At 48.5% G+C, this 27,403-nt stretch overlaps 1 protein-coding gene across 3 annotated transcripts in view; it reads left to right on the top strand.

The window, feature by feature from the left end:
• The window catches only part of fam204a (family with sequence similarity 204 member A), a 114,008-nt gene that overhangs the window by 19,354 nt on the left and 67,251 nt on the right, over nucleotides 1-27,403 (top strand). For all 3 annotated transcript variants that reach the window (XM_072479498.1, XM_072479495.1, XM_072479497.1), the window contains exons 2-4: nucleotides 8,634-8,690; nucleotides 9,862-9,988; nucleotides 22,876-22,966. In XM_072479498.1, the coding sequence (XP_072335599.1) occupies nucleotides 8,659-8,690; nucleotides 9,862-9,988; nucleotides 22,876-22,966 (250 nt within the window). In that variant the 5' untranslated portion in view covers nucleotides 8,634-8,658. The remainder of the gene's footprint in view (nucleotides 1-8,633; nucleotides 8,691-9,861; nucleotides 9,989-22,875; nucleotides 22,967-27,403) is intronic.

Here is a 27,403-nt window from a genome sequence, read left to right as displayed (position 1 = left end):
GTAAAGAGGTTTCAAGTTTTTTGCAATTTCAGCTGCTGAGACTTTAAACAGGAATATAGGAACAGGAGTAGGCTATTCAGCCCCTCGAGACTGTCCCGCCATTCAATTAAATTATGGTAGATCTGTGACCAAAATCCATGGGCGCGATTCTCCCATCGGGGCGGCTGTGTCGGCGCCGGCGTAAAAACGGGAGTGTTTTACTCCGGCGTTGGCACCCTTCCGGGACCCCATTCTCCGGCCCACAAGGGGCTAGCACGGCACTGGAGCGGCCCACGCCGCTCCAAATGGCGCAGGGCGACAGGAGCCGGCACGGAGGAAATGAGGCCCCCCCACACCACCCCCACAGGCCGCCCTGGACCCTCCAACGCCATGGTCCTGCCGGCTCAGAGGATGTTAGAACGGCACCGGCGGGACTCGGCTTTTTGTTGACGGCCCCTTCGGGCCGGAGAATCGGCGCGTCGGTCCGGGCCGGAGAGTCGCCGCATACCCCAGCCGGCACCGCGCCGACCACGCCAGCGTCGATGGCGCAGATTCTCCACACTACGGAGAATTGTGTCGGTGCGGGGTGGCACAATTCGCGCGGTCCGGCGCCGATTCTCCGACCCGGCGGGGGTCGGAGAATTCCGCCCATTATACCTGCTGTTGACCCGGATCCCTTAATATCTTTGCTTAACAAAAACCTACTTATCTCAGATTTAAAATTAACAACTGATTTAGCTTCAAATGCTGTTTGTGGGAGAGAGTTCCAATACTCTACCACCCTTTGAATCAAGAAGTGCTTCCCAATATCTCTCCTGAACAGTCTCGCCCTAATTTTTAGACTATGCCCCCTAGTTTTAGAATCTCCAACCACTGGAAATAGTTTATTTTATCTACCCTGCCTTTCCCTGTTAATATCTTGAAGACTTTGATCAGATCACCCCATCATCTTCTAAATTCTGGCGAAAACAGGTCTCATTTGAGTAATCTCTGCTCCAACATAACTCCTGTAATCCAGGTATCATTTTTGTAAACCTACATTGCACTCCCTCCAGGGCCAAAACTGTTCACAGACCTCCAAGTGGGCCTAATCAGGGTTTTGTATAGCTGCAGCATAACCTCCGTGTCTTTATATTCCAATGCTGTAGATATAAAGGCTAGCATTCCATTAGCCTTTTGGATTATTTTCTGCACATTCCTGGCATTTTAAGGACCTATGCTCCTGAACCCCCAAGTCTCTTTGGATATCCTCTGTACCCAACCTTTCCATTTAGAAACTACTCTGCTCTATGCTTTTTTGATCCAAAATGGATAACCTCACACTTGCTTACAGTAAATTTCACCTGCAACAATTTTCATTCACCTAGCCTGTCAATATCACCTTGCAATTTTATGCTGTCTTTCTATGCCATCATGCAAGTCATAAATGAATTGTGAGAATAATTGAGACACCAACACAGATACCTCTCGTCACCTCCTGCCAATTAGAGCAATTATCCATTATCCCCAATCTCTGTCACCAGCCACTCAACCAATTTCCTAACCATGTCAATAATTTGCCCTCACCTCCATGGGCTTCCACCTTGGTTAACAGTCTCTTGTGTGGGACTTTATCAAATGCCTTCTCGAAGTCCATTGACATTCCCCTGTCTACTATCTTAGTCACCTCTTCAAAAATTCAATTAGATTAGTCTACCTTCTACCCTCACAAATCCCCATGCTGGCTCTTCCCGATCGTCCAAAATGTTTCAAGGTATTTAGTTACTCCATCCCTGATTATAGACTCCAGAAATTTCCCCCACCACAGATGTTAGACTAACTGGTTTGTAATTCCCTGGTTTCCCCTTTCACTCTTTTTAAAAGGTGAAGTGACATGAGCAATTTTCCAACCCAAGAGGGACTACTCCTGAATCTAGGGAACTCTGGAAGATTATAGTTAGGGCATCTACAAGGTGCTCCCCTACTTCCTTTAACACCCTTGGATGGAAACCATCAGGTCTTGGGGATTTGTCACTCTTTAGTTCCATTAATTTCCTAGTTACTGATACTGTACTTGCGTTAATTGTATTAAGTTCCTGTCCTCTCGACTATTAATTTTTTTGTGACTTCTGGCAAGTTATCCTCCTCTTTTGAGGAGGATAATGGTGAGGCAAAGTAATTGTTCAACATGTCTGCTATTTTCCCATTATCACTGGCAATATCTCCATTTTCAGATTTTAGAGGGCCTACGTTGCTGTTCACCACCCGCTTTCCCTTGATATAACTATAACATTTCTTCTCATTGGTTTTGATGTTCCTTGCAAGTTTCCTATCAGAATCACTTTTAATAGCTCTTACAAGCTGCTTTGTGACCCTTTGCTGGTCCTTGTACCAATCCCATTCGTCCGGATCTGTGCCGGATCGGGGCAGCACGGTAGCATTGTGGATAGCACAATTGCTTCACAGCTCCAGGGTCCCAGGTTCGATTCCGGCTTGGGTCACTGTCTGTGCGAAGTCTGCACATCCTCCCTGTGTGTGCGTGGGTTTCCTCCGGGTGCTCCGGTTTCCTCCCACAGTCCAAAGATGTGCAGGTTAGGTGGATTGGCCATGATAAATTGCCCTTCGTGTCCAAAATTGCCCTTCGTGTTGGGTGGGGTTACTGGGTTATGGGGATAGGGTGGAGGTGTTGACCTTGGGTAGGGTGCTCTTTCCAAGAGCCGGTGCAGACCCGATGGGCCGAATGGCCTCCTTCTGCACTGTAAATTCTTATGAAATCTATGTCTTACATTTTTGTAAGCCCTTTTAGTTTTATGCTGTCCTGAACCTCTTTAGTTGTCCATGGCTTTTTTTTTTTGTGAAGTGGTGCCTTTTGCTCTTAGATATATATACTTGTTCTGTATCTCGTTAAATGTTTCTTTAAATGTTCCCCACTGATCTTCAATCGTTTGACCCATTAACAGATTTTCATAGTTTACCGTGGACAGTCTCTGCCCTCATCCCATTAAAGTCAGCCTTACCCAAGTCTAAAATTTTAGTATCTGAAATGCTAAACTGAATTCAAAAATATTGTGATCACTATTTGATAAATGTTTGCGTGCATTTGGCTCATTACTCATAACTAAATCTAATATTGCCTGACCCCTTGTTGCATCTGTAGAAAACTATCCCGGACACATTCCAGAAATTCACAACCTTTCTGTCAGGTGCTTGTCCAACTCTCCCAATCTATGTATAAGTTGAAATCCCCTTATAATACTACTCTGCCGTTGCTACATACTTGCCTAATTTCTGCCTTCATACAATCTAGCATCTCAGAACTACTAGCAGGGGATCGATACGGAACATCCATTACAAGTTTTGATCCTTTTTTGTTCCTCAGTTCCACCCATTTGGTCTCAACTGGATGCTTTTCCTTCATTATGTCCTCCGTTACCATTGAAGTGATCATATTTTTAATCAGTAAGGCTACTTCACCCCTCTGCCATATTCTCTGTCCCTCATGTCCACTTTATAACCAGGTATATTTAGTTCCCAGTCCCGACCATCCTGCAGCCATGTCTCTGTAATAGCAACTACATCATAATCTTCACTTTGCACTTGAGCCTGCAGCTCATCTAGTTTATTCCTTATTCTTGGTGCTAAAACTTTTAATTGGTTTATTTCCCCTAACCTGTCCCTCAGGACTGAAGTTTTATTTGTTCGGGGGGCATCAGACATCCCCAGGAGATACGGCGTTGTAAAACCATTCAAATTGTTGAATTGACTAGGGCGGAGTTGCTGGCGGGTAAGATCTCCAGGATGGTATGTTGCCTCCCTGGTGCTAGGGTTAAGGATGTCTCGGAATGGTTACAGGACATTCTGGAGAGGGAGGTAAACAGCCGATGGTCATGTCACACATTGGTACCAACAACACAGGTAAAAATTGGGATGAGGTCCGAAAAGCAGAATATAGCGAGTTAGGAAGAAAGTTGAGAAGTCAGACCTTTAACGTAATGATCTCAGGATTACTACCAGTGCTAGTCAGAGTAGAAATAGCAGGATATAGCGGATAGACACATGGCTGAAGAGATGGTGTGAGTGGGAGGGTTTCAGATTCCTGGGGCATTGGGACCAGTTCTGGGGGTGGAGGGACCAGTACAAACTGGGCGGGTTACACCTGGGCAGGACTGAGACTGATGTCCTTGGGGGAGTATTTGCTAGAGTCATTGGGGAGGGTTTAAACTAATATGGCAGGGGATGGGAACCTATGCAAGGAGTCAGAGGAGGAGGAAATAGTACAAAAACAAAAGACAGAAAGGGGAATAAGAAGTGATAGGCAGATAAACTAAGAGCCAGATTAAACAGGGCCACAGTGAAAAATATTAGAGCAAGACGAGTAATGTTGAAAAGACAAGCTTAACAGCTTTGTGCCCTAACGCATGGAGCATTCGCAATAAAGTGGATGAACTAATCGCACAAATAGACGTGAACAGGTATGATATAGTCAGGATTACGGAGACATGGCTGCAGGGTGACCAGTGTTGGGAACTGAATGTCCAGTGGTATTCAGTATTTAGAAAAGACAGACAAAAAGGAAAGGATGGTGGAGTTGCATTACTAGTCGAGGAGGAAATTACCACAATAGTGAGGGAGGATATTAGCTACGACAATGCGGAATCTGTATGGGTAGTGCTGAGAAACAGCAGGGGGCACAAAATGTTAGTGGGTGTCATATATAGACCCCCCAAACTGCAGTGATATTGTTGGGAATGGCATTAAGCAGGAAATTAGAGACGCATGTTGTTATGGGCCAGGGTTTAGAGAACACCAAAGTGTATCATGGAGTTCACCTGACCCACAACTTTTAATAGATTTTGGTTATGGGGAGCACAAGGGCCCACTCTACAGGTATGATGCAAGAGAGATCTAAAGTACTTTTAAAACAAAACAATGTTTATTCTATGAATCCAGTTAACATTTTCTCAAGACACAGTAAACATTTTAGCAACTATCAACTCAAATACTCCCCCCAAAGAATACAGTACTCTATAAGTAACCCTTAATCTTTCCTAGCAACATCCAAAAGACAAATACCCTCTTTAACAAAGACAGCAGGTTTAAATTCTCTACTGAGAGCAGTTATCACATTTAAATTAGCAAGTGACCTGAAGACATTCTTTACATGCAGAGAGAGATCAAAATTACACCTTGTTTAGCTGGATGCAGCTCCAACTCTGAAAACGAAACTAAAACACAGACACACACCAGCTTTTTGCTCAAAGCGAAAGTAAAAAGCCACAGACCAAAATCCAGCTCCACCCACACTCTGACATCACTGCAGCTATTTGATAAACACCCATTTCTTAAAGGTGCTCTCACATGACAATGTGATAAAGGAACAACTGTAATTATGGGTGATTTTAATCTGCATATAGATTGGGAAAGTCAAATTAGCCACAATGCCATAGAGGAGGAATTCCTGGAGTGTATGCGGGATAGTTTCTGGATCAATATGTCTCAGACTAGGGTCCTGAATCTTAACAAAGGAAACTACGATAAAATGAGGTGTGAGTTGGCTATGATGGATTGGGGAATGTTACTTAAAGGGATAACATTGAATAGGCAATGGCAAACATTCAAAGAGCGCATGGAGTAACTGCAACAGTTGTTTATTCCTGTCTTGCACGCAAGTAAAATGGGAAAGCTGGCTAATCCATGGTTTACAAGGGAAATTAGGGATAGTATTCAATCCAAGGAAGTAATATATAAATTGGCCAAGAAAAACAATAGGTCTGAGGTTTGGGAACTGAAAGGGTGGCATGGTGGCGCAGTGGGTAGCAATGCTGCCTATGGCGCTGAAGATCCAGGTTCGATCCCGGGTCACTGTCTGTGTGGGGTTTGCACATTCTCCCCGTGTCTGTGTGGGTTCCACCCCCACAACCCAAAGATGTGCAGTTAAGGTGGATTGGCCACAGTAAATTGCTCCTTAATTGGAAAAAGACTAATTGGATACTCTAAACTTTTTAAAAAATTCAGCAAAGAAGGACCAAGGGATTGAATAGGAAGGGGAAAGTAAGCTTGCAGGTAACATAAAAACTGACTGTAATGGTCTCTATAGGTAAAGGCTTCTATTGGTACGTGAAGGGAAAAAGATTGGTGAAGATTGGTGTAGGTCCCTTACAGTCTGAAACAGGGTAATGTATTATAGGGGACAAAGAAATGGCTGAGCAACTAAATACATACTTGGTTCTGTCTTCACAATTGAGGACCCAAATAAGATACCAGGAATATTGGGGATGCTGAGGAAGGATGTTCTAGCTATAGAGGGAGTGCATCAAAGGTTTTCCCGACTGATTCCTAAGATGGCAATACTGACGTATGAGGAGTGTATTGAGGTGGATAGAAAACTGGTTAGCAGATAGGAAACAAAGAGTAGGAATTAGCAGGTCTTTTTCAAATTGGCAGGCAGTAACTAGTGAGGTACCGGAGGGATCAGTACTAGGACCCCAGCTATTCACAATAATATTAATGATTTAGATGAGGGAACAAAATATCTCCACAAATATCTCCAAATTTGCAGGTGCCACCAGGTTGGGTGGGAGGTGAGCTGTGAGGAGGATGCAGAGATCCTTCAGTGTGATATGGACAAGTTGAGTGAATGGGCAATGAGTGGCAGATACAGTATAATAAATTAGGAGAGGGGAACGTGCAACAAGGCCTGGGTGTCCTCGTACACCAGTCACGGAAGGTAAGCATGCAGGTGCAGCAGGCGGTAAAGAAACCAAATGGTATGCTGACCTTCATTGCTAGAGGATCCAAGTACAGAATTGCTGCAATTATACAGGGCTTTGGTGAGGCCAGGCCTGGAATATTGTGTGCAGTTTTAGTCTCCTTATCTGAGGAAGGATGTTCTAGCTATAGAGGGAGTGCATCAAAGGTTTACCAGACTGATTCCTAAGATGGCAGTACTGACGTATGAGAAGAGATTGAATTGCAGAATTGCTGGAGTTCAGAAGAATGAGGGGGGGAATCTCATAGAAACCTATAAAATTCTAACAGGACTGGACAGGTAGATGCAGGAAGGATGTTCCCGATGGTGGATGTGGCCAGAAGCAGGGGTCACAGTTTGATGATACGGGATAAACCATTTAGGACAGAGATGAGGAGACATTTCTTCACCCAGAGAGTGGTGAGCCTGTGGAATTCGTTACCACAGGAAGTAGCCGAGTCCAAAACATTGTATGGTTTCAAGAAGCAATTAGATATAGCACTTAGGGTGAAGGGGATCAAAGGATATGGGGAAAGCAGGATTAGGAATCGAGTTGGATGATCAGCCTTGATCATAATGAATGGCGGAATGTGCTTGAAGGGCCAAACGGCCTCCTCCTGCTCCAAGTTTTTCTATGTTTCTATCTCATTCTGTTATCTATCCGGTGAAAATCCCGCTATGGCCCTCTTGTGAGAGTTAGCGGCCGCAACTGGATTTGCGCTTGCAGCGAATTGTCCCGGAAAATCCCCCCCCCCTAGTTTTAATTCTGTGCAAAATGATGACATTGATTGTCTGAAGTAAATTTGGGGATGATCGGCCAAATGGTAATCAGTGCTGATTCAGAAGGGGGATTCCTACTTAATTAACTTTATTGACTTCTTAATGTGTGATGTGTGGAAGATTAGTGGTACTGGGATAGCAGCAGAGGTTGTGAATTCAGTTGAGTTAGGTTTTATCAGAAATCCAGCAGTCTTCGTGGTAACCTTTCTGGCACTAGCCGACAAATGACTGTATTTACCCAGTTTAGTTTCACTGTTTGTTGTGGGAAAATTTCACATTTCTGTCTCTGGGTTGCTGTTGTAAAGTTATAACTGCTTGATGGCCAAACACTCAAATGTTTCGGCCTTTTCTTATACCTCCGTGCTGTAGATTCTATGATTGTTGGGTTATTTTTGTTTTGCCATCAATCGGGCATCTACACTCCACAGACACATAACCAGTCACAAAGAAATGACAGTGCATGTGCCAAATGGGGAATTCTGTTCTTTTAAAGTTTGTGCAGAATGACAGCTTGATAGTATTGTGCCAGCTTTGAGTAGGAAGCTTGGAAATTCAAGCCATCGAGTAGGACTTGAGGACATAATCTAACCCGGCAGTTCCTTGATGTACCAAGAGCCGTTGGACGTGCTGCCTTTCAGATAAGTTATTAAGCCAAAGCCCTATCCACCTGCTCAAACGAGGGTAAAATACCTCATTGCACTGTTCTGAGAAGAACATGGTGTTCTCCAAGAGCATTGACCAACATTTATCCCTCAACCAAATCCATCAAAAAACATAATTGGTAAGTTATTTCACTTTCTGTTTACGTGACCTTGTTTACAAATTGCTTCAAAGATGATTCAGTGGGTAGTACTCTGGAACATGCTGGGAATGTGAAAGATGCTTTATTAATTCAAGTTGATTCTATCATAAGACCATAAGACATCGGCTGGATCATTTTTCTCTTTCCATAAAGGTTAGAATTTGTTTCTGACCCTCTCCTGATATGAAAATAAATGTGGCAGCTTCAAAGGAAGTTCGATGCCACATCACATCCAATAAAATATTCTCCTTTTAAAGTATTAATGTGTTGCATACTCCCATTGTTCCATACAGAATCCAGTTCAGTGAGAATATGCATGCAATAAATTTGGTCTTCTTATTTCAGATACTTTACATCAGGAACCTGCTGAATGGCGGATTCCAGAGACCAACAACCTAGCTGGTAGGAGCATTTAATCTACATGTTGTAATTATTTATTGGATTACAGAAATCTTCAATGTGTATGTAGCTCATTAGCACGTGTCAGTGTAACAATGTTGTACGCCACTAAGAGAAGAAGTAATGAATTTACATTGATGCAGTGAGTTTCAGACCTAGGTTGGTTTGTCCCAAAGGAAGAAGAACAAGGAAGAATGACAAAGGAGAATGAAATAAATCAAAAGATTATGAATATATTTAAGGGTGAAACTGAATCTTAGAGTTTTCACGATCACATAAATAATTCAAACTTCAAAGCACCAGTCATTATCTTCTACTCTTGCAATGAACCTCAAACCTGTTCCCTGTGCTGTGAAATGAAGAGATCCTTTGTAGTACATGCATGGCATGTTGTTAAAAATTGTCTCAATTACATAAATTGTGCTGTATTACATGCAATTATTAATCGCTTAGTAATAATTATAACTGTCTTATTTTTATTTAAAGCCCTTTGATATTTCTTTGTACCTGGAGATAAGTAGACCTTGACTTTAAAAAAAAAGTTATGTCAGACTTTTGTGGGGCTGGAACCCAATACTTGCTTATGGTGAGATCTTCTCTGGGGTCTATTAATAATAAAAATAATCATCATCTTTATTGGTGTCACAAGTAGACTTACATTAACACTGCAATCAAGTTACTGTGAAAATCCCCTCGTCGACACACTCCGACGCCTGTTTGGGTACATGAGAGAGAATTTACAATGTCCAATTCACCTAACAAGCACGTCTTTTGGGTCTTGTGGGAGGAAACCGGAGCACCCGGAGGAAAGCCAACCAGACACGTTGCAGATTCCGCACAGTGACCCAAGTTGGGAATCAAACCCGGGTCCCTGGCGCTGTGAAGCAACAGTGCTAACCACTAACAGTGCTACCATGCCGTCCATTAACTGTGATGACCTGCATGGAAAGGTTATCTGATACAGCCCCTCAGGTGCTTACCAGCTGAAGTATTGAATACTGTATTGCAGAGATAGTTGGTAAGGATGGTTGGTCTGTGAACCATGTATGTCAAGTTCCTAAAATAAAAGTTGTAAAGTTTTTTCTTTCCAAGAAATTCTACTCTTTCTTGCATGATTTTACTGTTCCTTATTTCCTTTCAGTGTTTCCCATTGCTTTTATGTCATCTTTTTCAGTATGTCAGCAGGACAGAGTAGCAATGGAAATAATGTGGGTACCTGCTGGAAAGAAAAGAAGGCTGCAGAAGATGTGAAAGATGAATCTGAAGAGTGTCCAGCTGGAGTTTCTCTGCAATTATGGAAGGTATGTTTTTTAATTGTATGGTTTAGGTAATTTTTACAAAGTTATATGGAGCGGGATTCTCCGACTCCCCGCCGGGTCGGAGGATTGCCGGGGGTTGGCGTGAATCCCACCCCCGCTGACCTCCGAATTCTCCCACCCCCCAAAATCCGGCGTGCCATGAGTCGCGCCGCCCGCCTCGGAGAATGGTGGGGTCCGGCGCAACTCCAATGGGCCCCGGGGCCGCCCGAATTCTGCGGCCCGCGATGGGCCGAAGTCCCGCCTGCCTGTAGCCAGTCCCGCCGGCGTAAATTGGAGTTGGTCCCTTACCGGCGGGACCTGGTGGCGTGGGTGGCCTCCGGGGTTATTGGGGGGTTCACGGGGGGATCTGGCCCCGGGATGTGCCCCCACGGTGGCCTGGCCCACGGTCGGGGCCCACCGATCCGCGGGCGGGCCTGTGCCGTGGGGGCACTCTTCCTTCCGCACCGGATGCCGTGGTCATCCGCCATTCCCGGTGCGGAAGTGACTCCATGTGCGCATGGGCGGGGATGACGTCAGCAGACGCTGACACTCCCGCGCATGCGCTGACCAGCGCCGGCCGGCAGAGTCCCTTCGGCCCCGGCTGGCGCGGCGCCAAAGGTCCTCCATGCCGGCTGACGGGGGCAAACCACTCCGGCGCCGGCCTAACCCTTTTGTGCAGCCTGACGCCGGAGTGGTTCCCGTCACTCCACTATGCCGTTTCTGCCCGCCCCGCCAATTCCCGGAGAATCCCGCCCATGGTGTTTTACCTGTACGGGGGAAAGAGGTTGTATTGAATCAAGCTGCATTATATTTTGTACATAGTACTCACTGCAGCCACAGTGCAATAGTGATGGAAGGAGCTAATATTAAGTGAATTGCCTGTGATATTTTAAATAAACTGCTCTGAACTGCATGTTGTTGAACTTCGGATTTTCAACCCTCCAGAACTGGCCTGGAGTCTCCAGAAATTGAAGGTTAATCTCCAGGACTTTGCTGTGTGCAACCCTGTAGAAGAATCATCAGAACATTTTTAAAAATTGTTTTTTATGTCGTTCTCTTCAAAGATTTCTCTTTTACCAGATTAAAAAATCCTGAAAATGGGAAATAAAGGCTATTGGGCTGACAGTCAAGCATCATCCCATCGCCTAATGAGTCTTTTTACTTTCCAATTGGCTGAGGAAGGCAGTGCATCAAAGGACGGATGTGTTGGCAACGAATGGCTGGAGCATGAACAATAGAATAGAATCATAGAAAATTAATGGCACAGAAAGAGACCATTCAGCCCATTGTGTCTGTGCCAGCCAGAGAAAAAGAAACTAGCCATTCATTTTGATCCCACTTTCCAGTACCTGGCCCATAGCCTTGCAGGGACAGCACTTCAGGTGCAGATCCAGGTTCCTTTTAAATGAATTGAGCGTTTCGGCCTCAACCACCAATTCCATATATACCCCTCCCGCCAGGGGTAAAAACATTTTTCGTATTTCCCCTCTAATCCTATTACCAATCATCTTAAATGTTACGCTCTTGTACCCCCTGCTAATTGACCTTCAATTAGGGGAAACAGGTTTTCCCTGTTTACCCTATAGGCCCCTCATAATTTTGTACATCTCAAGTATGTCACCCCTCAGCCTCCTCTGTTCTAAGGAAAACAATCCTAGCCTATCCAATCTCTCCTCAAAGCTGCCATTTTTAAGCTCTGGCAACACTCTTGCAAATCTCCTCTGTATTCTCTCCAGAGACAATTATGTCTTTCCTGTAATGCTGTACACAAAACTCCAGCTGTGACCAAACCAGCATTTTCTACAGTTCCTACAGTACATCCCTGCATTTGTATTCAATACCTTGCCCAAAAGAGGAAAGCATTTTATATGCCTTCTTTACCACCTTATCCACCTGTCCTGCCACCTCAGGGACCTATGAACATGCACCCCAAGGTCTCTCACTTCCTCAACCCCTCTCAGTTTCCTCCCATTTGCTTTGTTTGCCCTCCCCAAATGTAATACCGTACACTTCTCCGGATTGAATTCCATTTTTCACTTTTCCATCCAGTCAACCAAACCATTGCTATCATTCTGGAGACAGCAGTCAGTTCATTCTGAACTTCCTAACCCACAGACCACAATCAGTAAGGATAGGCAACAACACTTCCTCCACGATCATCCTCAACACCGGTGCCCCACAAGGCTGTGTCCTCAGCCACCTACTATACTCCTTGTACACCTATGACTGTGTGGCTAAATCGCCCTCCAACTCGATTCTCAAATTTGCTGATGACACCACCGTAGTGGGTCAGATTTCAAACAATGACGAGACAGAGTACAGGAATGAGATAGAGAATCTGGTGAACTGGTGCAACGACAATAATCTCTCCCTCAATGTCGACAAAACAAAGGAGGTTGTCATTGACTTCAGGAAGCGTAGAGGAGAACATGCCCCGTTTACATCAATGGGAACAAAGTAAAAACGGTCGAGAGCTTCAAGCTTTTAGGTGTCCAGATTACCAACAACCTGTTCTGGTCTCCCATGCCGATAATATAATTAAGAAAGCCCACCAACAACTCTACTTTCTCAGAAGATTAAGGAAATTTGGCATGTCAGCTACGACTCTCACCAACTTTTACAGATGCACCATTGAAAGCATTCTTTCTGGTTGTATCACAGCTTGGTATGGTTCCTGCTCTGCCCAAGACCGCATGAAACTACAAAAGGTCATGAATGCAGCCCAGTCCATCACGCAAACCAGCCTCCCATCCATTGATTCTATCTACAATTCCCGCTGCCTCGGAAAGGCAGCCAGCACAATTAAGGACCCCACGCACCCCGGACATACTCTCTTCCACCTTCTTCCGTCAGGAAAAAGATACCAAAGTTTGAGGTCACGTACCAACTGACTCAAGAACAGCTTCTTCCCTGCTGCCATCAGACTTTTGAATGGACCTACCTCGTATTAAGTTGATCTTTTCTCTGCATCCTAGTTATGACTGTAACATTACAATCTGTAGTCTCTCCTTCCTTCCCTATGTATGGTATGCGTTGTTTGTATAGCATGCAAGAAACAACACTTTTCACTGTATACTAATACATGTGACAATAATAAATCAAATCAAATCAAAAGCTATCCTCTTCACTATCAACTACACGGCCAATTTTTGTGTCATCTACATGTTTCTCAATCATGCTTCCCACGTTTAAGTCCAAACCATTTATATACACAACAGCAAAGGCCCCAACACTCAGCCTTGTGGAACACCACTGGATACCGCTCTCTGTGACAAAAATACCCATCAACCATTACCCTTTATTTCTTGTTGCTGATCCAATTTTGGATCCAACTTGCCACTTTCCCCTGTATCCCATGGGATGTCACTTCTCTGACTAGTCTGCCATGTTGGACCTTGTCAAGTGCCCTCACTAAAATCCATACAGACCACATGTACTGCATTACCCTCATCAATTCTCCTTGTTATGCCCTCAAAAAATTCAATTAAGATCGTAAGACACGATCTTTCCCGAACAAAACCACACTGACCATGGGGGAAAGTCATGAGATGAAACCTTCCAGGAATACATTTATTGGCAACTCCAGCTGAATGTCTTAAATGTCGTTGTAGCTGTGCTCTTGTAAACATGCCTGACGGATATTGGTGGGGATGGAGGTAGCAATGTGAGGACTGGAGGGTTGTGGTGGAAGACACCACTGGTCCTCAGTCTCACACCCTCACCAATTCCTTACAGATATTGCACGGGATGGATGATATCTTGGACCCCGCGGAACTTGCCCTAATGGTGCAGCTGGCAGGACAGACGCCGGAGGATGCAGTGGCAGCAGCGTCGACAGAGGCTCAAGGCGGCGACCCATGTGCAGGACTCTGCCCCACACCCTGAGGACCCAATCCACCATCCGGCCAGGGAGGGACCCGGAGGGCGAGGCCTGCGATGGCCCATGGTGTACAGGTGTCGCTGGTCTTTCGAGCAGTTGACGGACAGCACGTGCCACAGGAGGCTCCATCACAACAAGGGAACAGTGAGGCACCAGCGCCATAATCCTCACGGACTTCACACCACGTGGAGGAGGAGGATACCCGCTCTTAGTGGCCACCAAGGTCACCGCAGCCCTGAACGTCTACGCCTCCGGATCATTCCAGGGCTCGAGTGGGGACTTTGCCCATAAGTGCATCCGTGAAGTCACGGACTCCCTGTTTGCCGGGGCAGAAAACTATATAAACTTTGGCATGGACCAGATCAAAAAAGATGACCATGCAGCACGATTCTCCACCATTGACAGATGCCTCAGGTCCAAGGGCTAACCGATGGCACGTATGTTGCCTTGCGTGCACTGGGAGTGCCCTACATCAACAGGAAGGGGTTCACTCCCTGAACATCCAGGTGGGGGGGATGCAGTGGCAAGTGCCAGAGGCATCATATTAGTCGAGGTCAACAGATTTTAATGATGTACATAAGTGACCCAACTGGTCCACTCTCCCAGTGGTGCTGCCCCACTCACCCCACACCTTCCAGACCCAATCCCCCATCCTTCCCCACCCCCCCGCACCTCCCCAGGCCCCCTTTGTGAGCCTCGACGTGCTGAGCCTTCTGTGCTCTACAGCTGCATCTAGGTGTGTCCCCAGGATGCACATCAGAGGTGGAGGTAACCTGCTGCTTACCGAGTACCGTGGCCTTAGATGCCCCTGGCGGGCGTCCTCTGGGGCCGGAGGGCCTCGGTGGACTTGTTGGCAGCACATGCCCCGCTGCCCTGTTCCAGGTACTGACTGTGAGACACGCCATTGTTGGGGAGGACTGGACTCTGGGAAGCTGATGGCTGCCGTCGCCACTCTGAGGGAGTGCCCGGCAATGCCTACCTGTGACTGGTTCATGTCTCCCAGCGACCAGGGCATGCTCTGGAGCGCCTTGGCTATGCTCACCTGATACTGGGACATTGATTGGGTTTGTTTGTTGTCACGTGTACAAGGCACAGTGAAAAGTATTGTTCTGCGTACAATCCAGACAGATCATTCCGTACATGAAAAAATAAACATAGGGCAAACATAAATACACAATGTAAATACGTGGACACAGGCATTATGTGAAGCATACAGAAGTGTAGTAATACTCAGTAGAGAAGATGTGTGAAGAGATAAGATCAGTCCGTAAGAGGGTTGTTTAGGAGTCTGGTAACCGTGGGGAAGAAGCTGTTTTTGAATCTCTAAGTGCGTGTTCTCAGACTTTTGTATCCTGTCCGATGGAAGAAGTTGGAAGAGTGAATAAGCTGGGTGGGAGGGCTCTTTGATTATGCTGCTCGCTTTCCCAGACAGTGGGAGGTGTAGACAGGGTCAATGGATGGGAGGTGGGTTTGTGTGGTGGACTGGGCTGTGTTTACGACTCTCTGTAGTTTCTTACGGTCTTGGGCCGAGCAGTTGCCATACCAGGCTGTGATGCTAGGATGACAGGATAGCTAGGATGAATACGTGGCTTGAGAGATGGTGCAAGAGGGAGGGTTTCAAATTCCTGGGACATTGGGACCGGTTCTGGGGAGGTGGGACCTGTACAAATCGGACGGTCTGCATCTGGGTGGGACCGGAACCAATGTTCTCGGGGGGGTGTTTGCTAGTGCAGTTGGGGAGGGTTTAAACTAATGTGGCAGGGGGATGGGAACCGATGTAGGAAGTCAGTGGGGACAGAAACAAAAGGCAGGAAGGGAGAGTGTGTAAAGCATGACCTGAGAAAGCAGGGCAGAGAGCAAGGAAGGTCTACATTAAACTGCATTTATTTCAATGCAAGGGGCCTGATGGGCAAAGCGGATGAACTCAGGGCATGGACGGGCACATGGGACTGGGATATTATAGCTATGACTGAAACATGGCTAAGGGAGGGGCAGGACTGGCAGCTCAATGTTCCGGGGTACAGATGCTATAGAAAGGATAGAACAGGAGGTAAGAGAGGAGGGGGAGTGGCGTTTTTGATTAGGGAGAACATCACAGCAGTACTTAGAGGGGATATATCCGAGGGTTCGCCCACTGAGTCTATATGGGTGGAACTGAAAAATAAGAAGGGAGAGATCACCTTGGTAGGACTGTACTACAGGCCCCAAATAGTCAGCGGGAAATTGAGGAGCAAATATGTAAGGAGATTACAGATAGCTGCAAGAATAATAGGGTGGTAGTAGTAGGGGACTTTAACTTTCCCAACATTGACTGGGACAACCAGAGCATTAGGGGCTTGGATGGAGGGAAATTTGTTGAGTGTATTCAGGAGGAATTTCTCATTCAGTATGTGGATGGACCGACTAGAGAGGGGGCAAAACTTGACCTCGCCTTGGGAAATAAGGAAGGGCAAGTGACAGAAGTGCTAGTGAGAGATCACTTTGGGACAAGTGACCATAACTCCATTAGTTTTAAGATAGCTATGGAGAATGATAGGTCTGGCCCAAGAGTTAAAATTCTTAATTGGGGCAAGGCCAATTTTGATGGTATCAGACAGGAACTTGCAGAGGTAGATTGGGGGAGACTGTTGGCAGGCAAAGGGACGGCTGGTAAATGGGAGGCTTTTAAAAATGTGTTAACCAGGGTGCAGGGTAAGCACATTCCCTTTAGAGTGAAGGGTAAGGCGGGTAGAAGTAGGGAACCCTGGATGACTCGAGATATTGAGACTCTGGTCAAAAAGAAGAAGGAGGCATATGACGTACATAAGCAACTGGGATCAAGTGGATCCCTTGAAGAGTATAGAGATTGTCGAAATAGAGTTAAGAGGGAAATCAGGAGGGCAAAAAGGGGACATGAAATTGCTTTGGCAAATAATGCAAGGGAGAATCCAAAGAGATTCTACAAATACATAAAGGGGAAAAGAGTAACTAGGGACAGAGTAGGGCCTCTTAAGGATCAACAAGGGCATCTATGTGCAGAGCCACAAGAGTTGGGTGAGATCCTGAATGAATATTTCTCATCGGTATTCACGGTGGAGAAAGGCATGGATGTTAGGAAACTAAGGGAAATAAATAGTGATGTCTTGAGAAGTGTGCATATTACAGAGGAGGAGGTGCTGGAAGTCTTAAAGCGCATCAAGGTAGATAAATCCCCGGGACCTGATGAAATGTATCCCAGGGTGTTGTGGGAGGCTAGGGAGGAAATTGCGGGTCCCCTAACAGAGATATTTGAATCATCGGCAGCCACAGGTGAGGTGCCTGAAGATTGGAGAGTGGCGAATGTTGTGCCCTTGTTTAAGAAGGGCAGCAGGGAAAAGCCTGGGAACTACAGACCGGTGAGCCTAACGTCTGTAGTAGGTAAGTTGCTAGAAGGTATTCTGAGAGACAGGATCTACAAGCATTTAGAGAGGCAAGGACTGATTCGGGGCAGTCAGCATGGCTTTGTGCGTGGAAAATCATGTCTCACAAATTTGATTGAGTTTTTTGAGGGGGTGACCAAGAAGGTAGATGAGGGCAGTGCAGTAGACGTTGTCTACATGGACTTTAGCAAAGCCTTTGACAAGGTACCGCATGGTAGGTTGTTGCAGAAGGTTAAAGCTCACGGGATCCAGGGTGAGGTTGCCAATTGGATTCAAAATTGGCTGGACGACAGAAGGCCGAGGGTGGTTGTAGAGGGTTGTTTTTCAAACTGGAGGCCTGTGACCAGTGGTGTGCCTCAGGGATCGGTGCTGGGTCCACTGTTATTTGTGATTTATATTAATGATTTGGATGAGAATTTAGGAGGCATGGTTAGTAAGTTTGCAGATGACACCAAGATTGGTGGCACAGTGGATAGTGAAGAAGGTTATCTAGGATTGCAACGGGATCTTGATCAATTAGGCCAGTGGGCCGACGAATGGCAGATGGAGTTTAATTTAGATAAATGTGAGGTGATGCATTTTGGCAGATCGAATCAGGCCAGGACCTACTCAGTTAATGGTATGGCGTTGGGGAGAGTTATAGAACAAAGAGATCTAGGAGTACAGGTTCATAGCTCCTTGAAGGTGGAGTCGCAGGTGGACAGGGTGGTGAAGAAGGCATTCGGCATGCTTGGTTTCATTGGTCAGAACATTGAATACAGGAGTTGGGACGTCTTGTTGAAGTTGTACAAGACACTGGTACGGCCACACTTGGAATACTGTGTGCAGTTCTGGTCACCCTATTATAGGAAGGATATTATTAAACTGGAAAGAGTGCAGAAAAGATTTACTAGGATGTTGCCGGGACTTGATGGGTTGAGTTATAAGGAGAGGCTAGATAGACTGGGACTTTTTTCCTTGGAGCGTAGGAGGCTTAGGGGTGATCTTATAGAGGTCTATAAAATAATGAGGGGCATAGATAAGTCAACATCTTTTCCCAAAGGTAGGGGAGTCTAAAACTAGAGGGCATAGGTTTAAGGTGAGAGGGGAGAGATTCAGAAGGGCCCAGAGGGGCAATTTCTTCACTCAGAGGGTAGTGAGTGTCTGGAATGGGCTGCCAGAGGTAGTAGTAGAGGCGGGTACAATTGTGTCTTTTAAAAAACATTTAGATAGTTACATGGGTAAGATGGGTATAGAGGGTTATGGGCCAAGTGCGGGCAACTGGGACTAGCTTAATGGTAAAAACTGGGCGGCATGGACTGGTTGGGCCGAAGGGCCTGTTTCCATGCTGTAAACTTCTATGATTCTGTGCAGCCCGATAGGATGCTTTCTATGGTGCATCTGTAAAAGTTGCTCAGAGTCATCGTGAACATGCCGAATTTCCTTGGTTTCATGAGAAAATATAGGTGCTGTTTTGCTTTCTTGATTGTGGCGTTGACGTGGGTGGACCAGGACAGAGTGTTGGTGATGTGCACACCTCGGAATTTGAAGCTGTCAACCATCTCCACCTCACCACCATTGATGCAGATAAGGGTGTGTACGATACTTTGCTTCCTGAAGTCAATGACCAGCTTTTTACTTTTGCTGACATTGAGGGAAAGATTGTCATTACGCCAGTCCACTAGGTTCGCTATTTCCCTCTTGTATTCTGACTCATCGTTGTTCGAGTTCCGACCGACTACGGTTGTGTCATCAGCAAACTTGCCATTAGCAAACATGCTGGGGTACCCAGGATTGGCCGGCGCCATCTGTGGGAGAATGGACATATAGTCAGTGGGAGGAATGGGTCAGTCTGTATCGCATTAACAACTCGCATTTGACAGGTCATGTGGGTGGGTGCCTGTGGATCCTCACCTCTGCACTATGCGCCAACCTCTACAGTGGTCACTGCCCTGTCCTCGGCCACCCCCGCAACCTCCAGGGCCTGTTCCTCTTGGGGCGTGTTGACTCTGATGTTCGGCACTCTGCCGGCCGTCTTGGCAATCTCCCGTCAGTTGTGGGCCAACTTCTGCAGGGACACAGAGGGGCATCGTTAGCCACATGCGTGGATTATCACGGGGGGGAAGTGAGGATGAGGATTATGAGAGTATGGAGGTGGGATGGGAATGGGAAGTACCGGGGTTGGGGGGTGTGGGTCTGGTGTCCAGTGCAAACTCAACCAAACGGCACTGTGGAGGTCGCTGACCTTGTGACACTACGTGCTGGTCCTCCTGGTCACGCTCTCCGAGCTGACTGCTACTTCACCCAGGAGGTACGGACTGCCCTGTGTCTGGCCCTCAAGGGAACAGGGCATCCCGTCTGGCCTCTATCGTTCCAGTAGTCTGCCCAGGTCGGCATCGTGGGGCGTCTCGGCATCATTGCTGTGAGCTGAGTGGAGTTGGCTGTGCAGGATCAGTTTAAGTGCTGCTCTCTCTTGTTAGCAAGGGGCTGGTGAGTGCGGCCCCAGCGAATCAGCTGGCGGGACCATGATTTGTGGCGAGAAGCCCGTGGGACCTTATTAAGTGGGCCAATTAACGTTTTGTTGTGGTAATGGCCTCGCCGGGCCGAGCGTTGGGAAGCTCGCGGCAGTTCTCACTCGCTACGACACTTAGAACGTTTTCCATTAAATCGTGCCCATTATCCCCAAATCAGTGAGCCCTTATCTTATATATCTCTTATGTGGCACCTTTTTGAGTACCTTTTGGAAATCCTGTAATACTACATCTGCTGATTACCCTTTATCTCTGCTACTAGTTACATCCTCAAAAAACTTGAATAAATTTCCCTTTGATAAAACTAAGCTAATTTTGATCAGACAATGATTTTCTAAATGCTTTGTTAAGACTTATGTAGGAGCGGTTTCAAGACCTGTGTATTGAGTCAGCTTCCACATGGGGTTATTCCCTGTGGCTCAGCTCAGTACAGATAGAAACAAAAACCCCACAACCTGGACAAGATGGCTATTTAATCAAGCTTGTTACGTGTACACGGAGAACAGACTGGATATCAACCAAGACCTGTTCTACCGAACAAAAAGCCGAGTACAGTAACCATGCAACGTTCAAAATTCAATAGCCCACCCCAGTTGAACGCGATCCAATCCCTGAAGTTGCTTCTTTTAAACTTATCCAATAGAATTGCAAGCAGTGTTTAAACTTCACCCAATAGAGTCGCAAGCAGTGTATTATTGATCGTCATCCTGACAGCTGCTTACAATCCCAGCAGCTTGCTGACTGTGAGAAACAGAACAACAGAAAGACAAGATGTCAGAAGCAATGTCCTTTTGGTCAAGTGAGCTATCCAAAATCCCATTTGAGTACTTATTATTGCTATGTCCTAAAAATACATGTTTTATGGTTAATAATGATTACTCAGGCCTATAATTCACCTCAATCCTTAATAAAGCAACTTATGTAAAACTACTCATGGAAAAGTTTTAAGAGATATCATCGCTGAACCCCCCTTCAATTTACTAAGAAATTCCAGTATTTTCCTGACAGCGGATGTCACGTTAACTGGCCTGGGGGTTCCCTGTTTTCCCCCTCCTTCCTTTCTTGTGTGTTCTACCATATCTCGTTTACGGTGTGCCTGGACTACACAGCTACAGTTTATCGTTATAGTTTTTATGATGCAATTTTTTAATAATGCTTTTAAACATAATCTTTCCATCTTTCTCCTTTTGTTGGCCCAAAGGATCTGCTGGTGGAGCATGGTTTCTTAAGTATCAGGACCGTATACAACAGGGGTGACCAAACCACAGCTTGCGAGCCTCTATGCTACTTTGCGGTGTTCCTCGTGCAAGTCTGTCTGACCATTCACAAGTTTCATGTCTTTTTAAAAATATTCTGAAAAGAGCACGCAGCTCTTTTCCGGATCAAGTGGGGCCGATGCTAAAATGGGGAGATTAATTTGGATCATTCTGAAGATTAGGGCAGGACTCTGACTGGGTGCTTGGAGCCACCACATCCACTAACACCAACTCTGACTGGTCCAGCCCAGTCTAGTTTTCTGTGATTTGATAATGCAGAGGCCTTGCCCCCCCTGCTGTTCTCACAGCAAGTTTGCAGAGCAGTTTCCTGCACTGGATAATCTCCTGGTGCTGCCTTAGCTGCGGGACTCGATGCTGCCAGACTGGGGTGAGAGTGGTCTGTAGGGGAATCGAGACTGGGGCTGTAGTGTGGGGTGGGGTGAAGGCCAAGAACAAAGCCAAAGGTGAGGGGAGGGGATTACAGACCAAGAGCAGAGTGGTAGTAGTAGGCTGAAAATCAAAGCCTGTGATTTGGGCCCTGTGGGTCCCCACTCCAGCTCCCCCACATCGGGCAAGGTGGACAAAACCAGGTCGGGGGAAGGTGGAATAGGAGGAGGGGATGAGTGAATGAGTGTGGCTGACTGAGGAGAGGGCATGAGTGAGGAGTGGATGGGAATAAGTCAGGGCATGAATGAGTGTGTAGGGTTGGAGTGGGGAAGGAGAGCACATAGGTGCGCGCGGAAGAAATATAAATGGATCTGTAAAGCTTGTCCATGCCTTGCACCTCTCAAAACATCTGGAGATTATCGTATGTGGCTTTAATGTTCAGAAAGATTGGTCATCCCGGGTATACAAGCTTGCTCAGGTGGGCGTTCTTCAAGTGTAAGTCTAGACAGTGAGTATTTAGATACTATTCCAAAGGGGCAGATGAAAGTAGAAGTATGATAATTAAGTTTCATCCTCTTTCACCCAGCATCCACATGTGTAGTTTCCAGCAAGGGGCACTGAAAACGGATCAAAGATTTCTCCTCCTAGCCCAGTACCACCCTGTTTAAGACGTACTACTCCAGCAAAAGATGGAGCTTATACCTGGGATCTTCCTGGTCTCTATCCTCTGTTACATTCTGCATTAACTTCATTTCTCTGTGTAAAAGTTAGAGATCAGTTTGTTTAGGGGCTGTTTAGCACAGGGCTAAATTGCTGGCTTTGAAAGCAGACCAAGGCATGCCAGCAGCACGGTTCAATTCCCGTACCAACCTCCCCGAACAGGCGCCGGAATGTGGTGACTAGGGGCTTTTCACAGTAACTTCATTTGAAGCCTACTTGTGACAATAAGCGATTTTCATTTTTTCATTAATCTCATTGAGATCAGAATTATTTGCATATAGAACATAGAATTCCTGTGGTCCAGAAGGAGGCCATTTGGCCCATCGAGTCTGCACCTACCCTCTGAAAGAGCTTCCTACCTAGGCCCATTTCCCCCGCCCTATCCTCGTAAGTAACCCTGTCGAACCTGCACATCCCATGACACTAAGGGGCAATTTTATCATGGTCAATCTACCTAACCTGGACTGTGGAAGGAAACCAGAGCACCCGGAGGTAACCCATGCAGACATGGGGAGAACATACAAACTCCACACAGCCAGTCACCCAAGGCTGGGATTGAACCCAAGTCCCTGGCGCTGTGAGGCAGCAGTGCTAACCACCATGCCGCCCATCTATCACAAGTGATTAAATGAATGGTTGTTTGACTGGTGAAATATCTGCCATTCATTCGAGTTATCCTAATAATATAATGAACAAGTTATTGCTAATGGCTTTAACCCTGATATTAATCTTTTCTTAGAAATTTCAGGAATTGAAAGAGAGAAGGAACTCCATAACTAAAACCTCGTTTACAAAGAAGGCTAGACGAAAAAGAAAAGTTGCTGGTGCAGGTACTTCACTTTTCTTTAGTGAATTATTAATGACATTGCTAGCAAATTGTACTCTTACATTACTGTCGCTAGCCTGTTGTACAATTTCTGAAAAAACATAATTTAAACTGAAATGCTTTGTTTTTGTTTTAAATGATTTTAGATTTTATCCAAACCTTTTTGTTGGAGTTATATTCTTGGGCAAAGTTGACACTGCATAGCTCCAATCTGACCATTCTCACTCTTTGTCTAAACAAGCTAAAGTGAGTTGTATGATTATGTCCCTGTCATCAAGACTGCTTGAGAAACAGGGCCGAGGTGCATTTGAGTGGGACTGCAAAATTCTAACCTGCATGGTCCCTCCACAGTGGTTCTACACAGAGGGACATAAGTGCTGATCAAAGAAATTACTAATTTTTAATTTTGCAGTTTCATACATAACGTATTGATGGTATATTGATATTATTGGCTCTCAGTAACACTGATGAATACAGAATGGCAGTTACCAACAGGTGATCGCAATTACAAAAAGATTCAATAGATGATGAGATTGCTTTAATAAATTAAGATAATTAAAAATTGAGACTTATGTCGAACAATAAGGGCAGCACGGTGGCACAGTGGTTAGCACTGCAGCTGCACAGCGCCAGGAACCCGAGTTCCGTTCCGGCCTTGGATGACTGTCTGTGTGAAGTTTGCACATTCTCCCCGTGTCTATGTGGGTTTGCTCCAGTGCTCCGGTTTCGTCCCACAGTCCAAAGATGGGCAGGTTAGGTGAATTGGCCATGCTAAATTGCCCCATCGTGTCCAAAAGGTACGTGGTGTTGTTGGGTTACAGGGATAGGATGGGGGGGGGGGGGGGGGGGGGGGGGGGGGAGGGAGGGGGGGGAGGGAGGGGGATGTGCCTAGATAGAGGGCGGGATTCTTCGATGCCGCGCCGGTTGGGAGAATCGCCTGCCGCGACAGCTTTCCCCGCGACGCCGGTCCGACGCCCTCCCGCGACGCACCCAAGCGGCGAGATCGGCCCTGTCGAGTTCTGAAAACTCTGTCGAGTTTTGGGACTGTCGAGTCCCAAAATGGCGATTCTCCGCTACCCCCGCTATTCTCCGGCCCGAATGCCCCAGTTCACGCCGTCACCGTTCATACCTGGTAAATAAAGTCGTCAGCCAGTCGTGCTGGCTGACGCTGAGCAGTGAGGAGGTGAGCGGACTGTTCCGGAGCTCCTGCAGACCGGGGTCGGCTTCCCCGAGAACGCTGCGGCCAACGGGGGGTGGGAGGGGGGTTGAGGGAGGGAGTGGAGGGGGTGAGGGAGGGAGTGGAGGTGGGAGGGGGGTTGAGGGAGGGAGTGGAGGTGGGAGGGGGGTGAGGGAGGGAGTGGAGGTGGGAGGGGGGTTGAGGGTGGGAGTGGAGGTGGGAGGGGGGTGAGGGAGGGAGTGGAGGTGGGAGGGGGGTGAGGGAGGGAGTGGAGGTGGGAGGGGGGTGAGGGAGTGAGTGGAGGTGGGAGGGGGGTGAGGGAGGGAGTGGAGGTGGGAGGGGGGTGAGGGAGTGAGTGGAGGTGGGAGGGGGGGTGAGGGAGTGAGTGGAGGTGGGAGGGGGGTGAGGGAGGGAGTGGAGGTGGGAGGAGGGTGAGGGAGGGAGTAGAGGTGGGACGGGGTTAGGGGGGGGAGTGGAGGTGGGGGGAGTGGAGGTGGGAGGGGGCATGAGGGAGGGAGTGGAGGTGGGAGGGGGCATGAGGCAGGGAGTGGAGGTGGGGGGAGGGAGTGGAGGTGGGAGGGGGTGGGAGTGGATGTGGGAGGGGCGAGGGAGGGAGTGGGGAGGGTGACTGAGGGTGTGGAGGTGGGAGGGTGAGGGAGGGAGTGGAGGTGGGAGGGGGTGAGGGAGGGAGTGGAGGTGGGAGAGGGGGTGAGGGAGGGAGTGGAGGGGGTGAGGGAGGCAGTGGAGGTGGGAGGGGGTGAGGGAGGCAGTGGAGGGGGGTGAGGGAGGGAGTGGAGGTGGGAGGGGGGTGAGGGAGGTAGTGGAGGTGGGAGGAGGGTGAGGGAGGGAGTGGAGGTGGGAGGGGGTTACGGGGGAGTGGAAGTGGGGGGGTTAGAGGGGGAGTGGAGGTGGGGGGGTTAGGGGGGAATGGAGGTGGGAGGCGGCATGAGGGAGGGAATGGAGGTGGGAGGGGGCATGAGGGAGGGAGTGGAGGTGAGGGGGGAGTGGAGGTGGGGGGAGGGAGTGGAGGTGGGAGGGGGGTGAGGGAGGGGGAGTGAGGGAGTGGAGGGGGGTGAGGGAGGGGGGAGTGAGGGAGTGGAGGTGGTGAGGGAGGGAGTGGAGGTGGGAGGGGGTGAGGGAGAGAGTGGAGGTGGGAGGGGGGGTGAGGGAGGGAGTGGAGGTGGGAGAGGGGTGAGGGAGGGAGTGGAGGGGGTGAGAGGCAGTGGAGGTGGGAGGGGGGTGAGGGAGGGAGTGGAGGTGGGAGGGGGTGAGGGAGGGAGTGGAGGTGGGAGGGGGTGAGGGAGTGGAGATGGGAGGGGGGTGAGGGAGGGAGTGGAGGTGGGAGGGGGTGAGCGAGGGAATGGAGGTGGGAGGGGGGTGAGGGAGAGTGTGGAGTGTGTCGTCCATCCGCGGATGCCAAATGTCAGCCGCCCTGATATGGCAGGACGGTGACGAGGACACGGCCGCAGGTTGTCGTGTGGCTGATGGGCACAGGCGACTGGCACACTGGTGAGGAGGACGGTGTGAACTGACTGTTGGATGCAGACAGTGACCAGGGGTTAGGCTGGCTGTGTGTCTGCAGCGCGACCAGGCCACCGGGGCACACAGGTATCCCATGCAACCCGGCTGCCGAGGTGTGGAAGAACCTTGGTGTAACATGTTGTTTCTCTGCCCCCCACCACCCTCCTGCAGGCCACCATGTATGCCAACCAGACAGCGATGTTCACTGCCGTGGTTGGAGCCGCTGCACTGCAGGTGGCCATCCGGCAGCGTAGACTGCGACGGCCCACAGTGGCTGCAGATGCAGCGGTTGCTGCTGCAGCAGAGGGGTTGGCCGCGCAGTGGCCGTCGTCGCCCCGCAGGCGCTCAGGCCTGGAATGTCCAGGGGGATGCCAAGGGGAACATTGACCCCCAGACGGTGAGGAATGCACAGGAAGCGGGCACTGATATCGAAGTGCATGGGAGGGATGAGGAGGAGGAGGAGCCACTGATGGTGGTGCCAGGACGCCACAGGCGCCCAGCAAGGCCTAGGGTGTACCGTGACAGAATGTCGTTCGAGGCCCTACCAGACATTACATGCGGGAGGAGACTACGGTTCAGCAGGGAGACGGTCGCACATATATGCCACCTCGTGACGCACCTCGCACCATGTGGAACGGGAGGAGGACACGCGATACCTGTCTCCGTCAAGGTGACGGTGACCCTAATCTTTTACGCCACCGGTTCCTTCCAGGCGCCGAGCGGGGACCTATCCGGGATCTCTCAGGCATCGGTCCACAGGTGCATCCGGGCCGTGACCGACGCCTTGTACGCCATCGCGAACAGGTACATTAAATTCCCCGAGGACCGAGCACAGCAGGAAGCACGGGCACGTGGATTCTCCAAGGTGGCCGGGATACCGATGGTCCAGGGTGTCATCGATGGTGCGCACGTCCCCATGCGCCTGCCTACAGACAACAGGGAAGTGTTCATGAACAGGAAGGGCGCATACTCCATGAGCATTCAACCCCCACATGAAAATCATGCACGTGTGCGCAAGGTACCCTGGGAGTGTGCATGACGCCTACATTCTGGCACAGTCGTTCATCCCCGCAATGTTCGATGGATGCCCCCTGGCTGAGAGGCTGGTTGCTGGGCGACAGGGGCTATCTGTTGAGGTCATGGCTGATGACGGCAATACGGAGGCCTCAGACCAACGCGGAGAGCCTATACAACGAGGCCCATGCAGCAACCAGGGGTGTGGTGGAGCGTTGCTTTGGCCTGCTGAAGATGCGATTCAGATGCCTGGACCGCTCCGGAGGGGCCCTGCAGTACCGGCCCGACAGGGACAGTCGCATAGTTGTGGTCTGCTGTGTGCTGCACAACATTGCCATGCAGAGTGGAGATGCCCTGGTGGAGGAGTCGGAGGGAGGACCCGATGGCACCGGAGCCAACGCAAACGAGGAGGAGGAGGAGGAAGAGGAGGATGACGTGCATCAGGGTGGGGGGTGGGGCGCAGGACACAGACACGGCCCGGGTGCTGGTTACGTCCAGGAGGCTGCACGACGGCACCGTCGAGGACAACGGGCACGTGACGCATTGGTGACCGCATGGTTCACGCACCGTGGGGGTGGGATTTGCTGAACACTGCCACTTGCACCACCAGTCCTGCACACGGGCACCACATAGCACCCCCCCCCCCCCCCCCCCCCCCCCCGCACCCCCGTACCTCCGCACCGCGTACACGGCACCAATTTCACATCACCTTACCACTGCGGCACTACG

The sequence above is a fragment of the Scyliorhinus torazame genome, chromosome 16 (genome assembly GCF_047496885.1).
Source record: "Scyliorhinus torazame isolate Kashiwa2021f chromosome 16, sScyTor2.1, whole genome shotgun sequence".
Lineage (NCBI taxonomy): Eukaryota > Metazoa > Chordata > Chondrichthyes > Carcharhiniformes > Scyliorhinidae > Scyliorhinus > Scyliorhinus torazame.
Note: the sequence above shows the minus strand (reverse complement) of the source record. Positions and strands in the feature narration are given on the sequence as shown.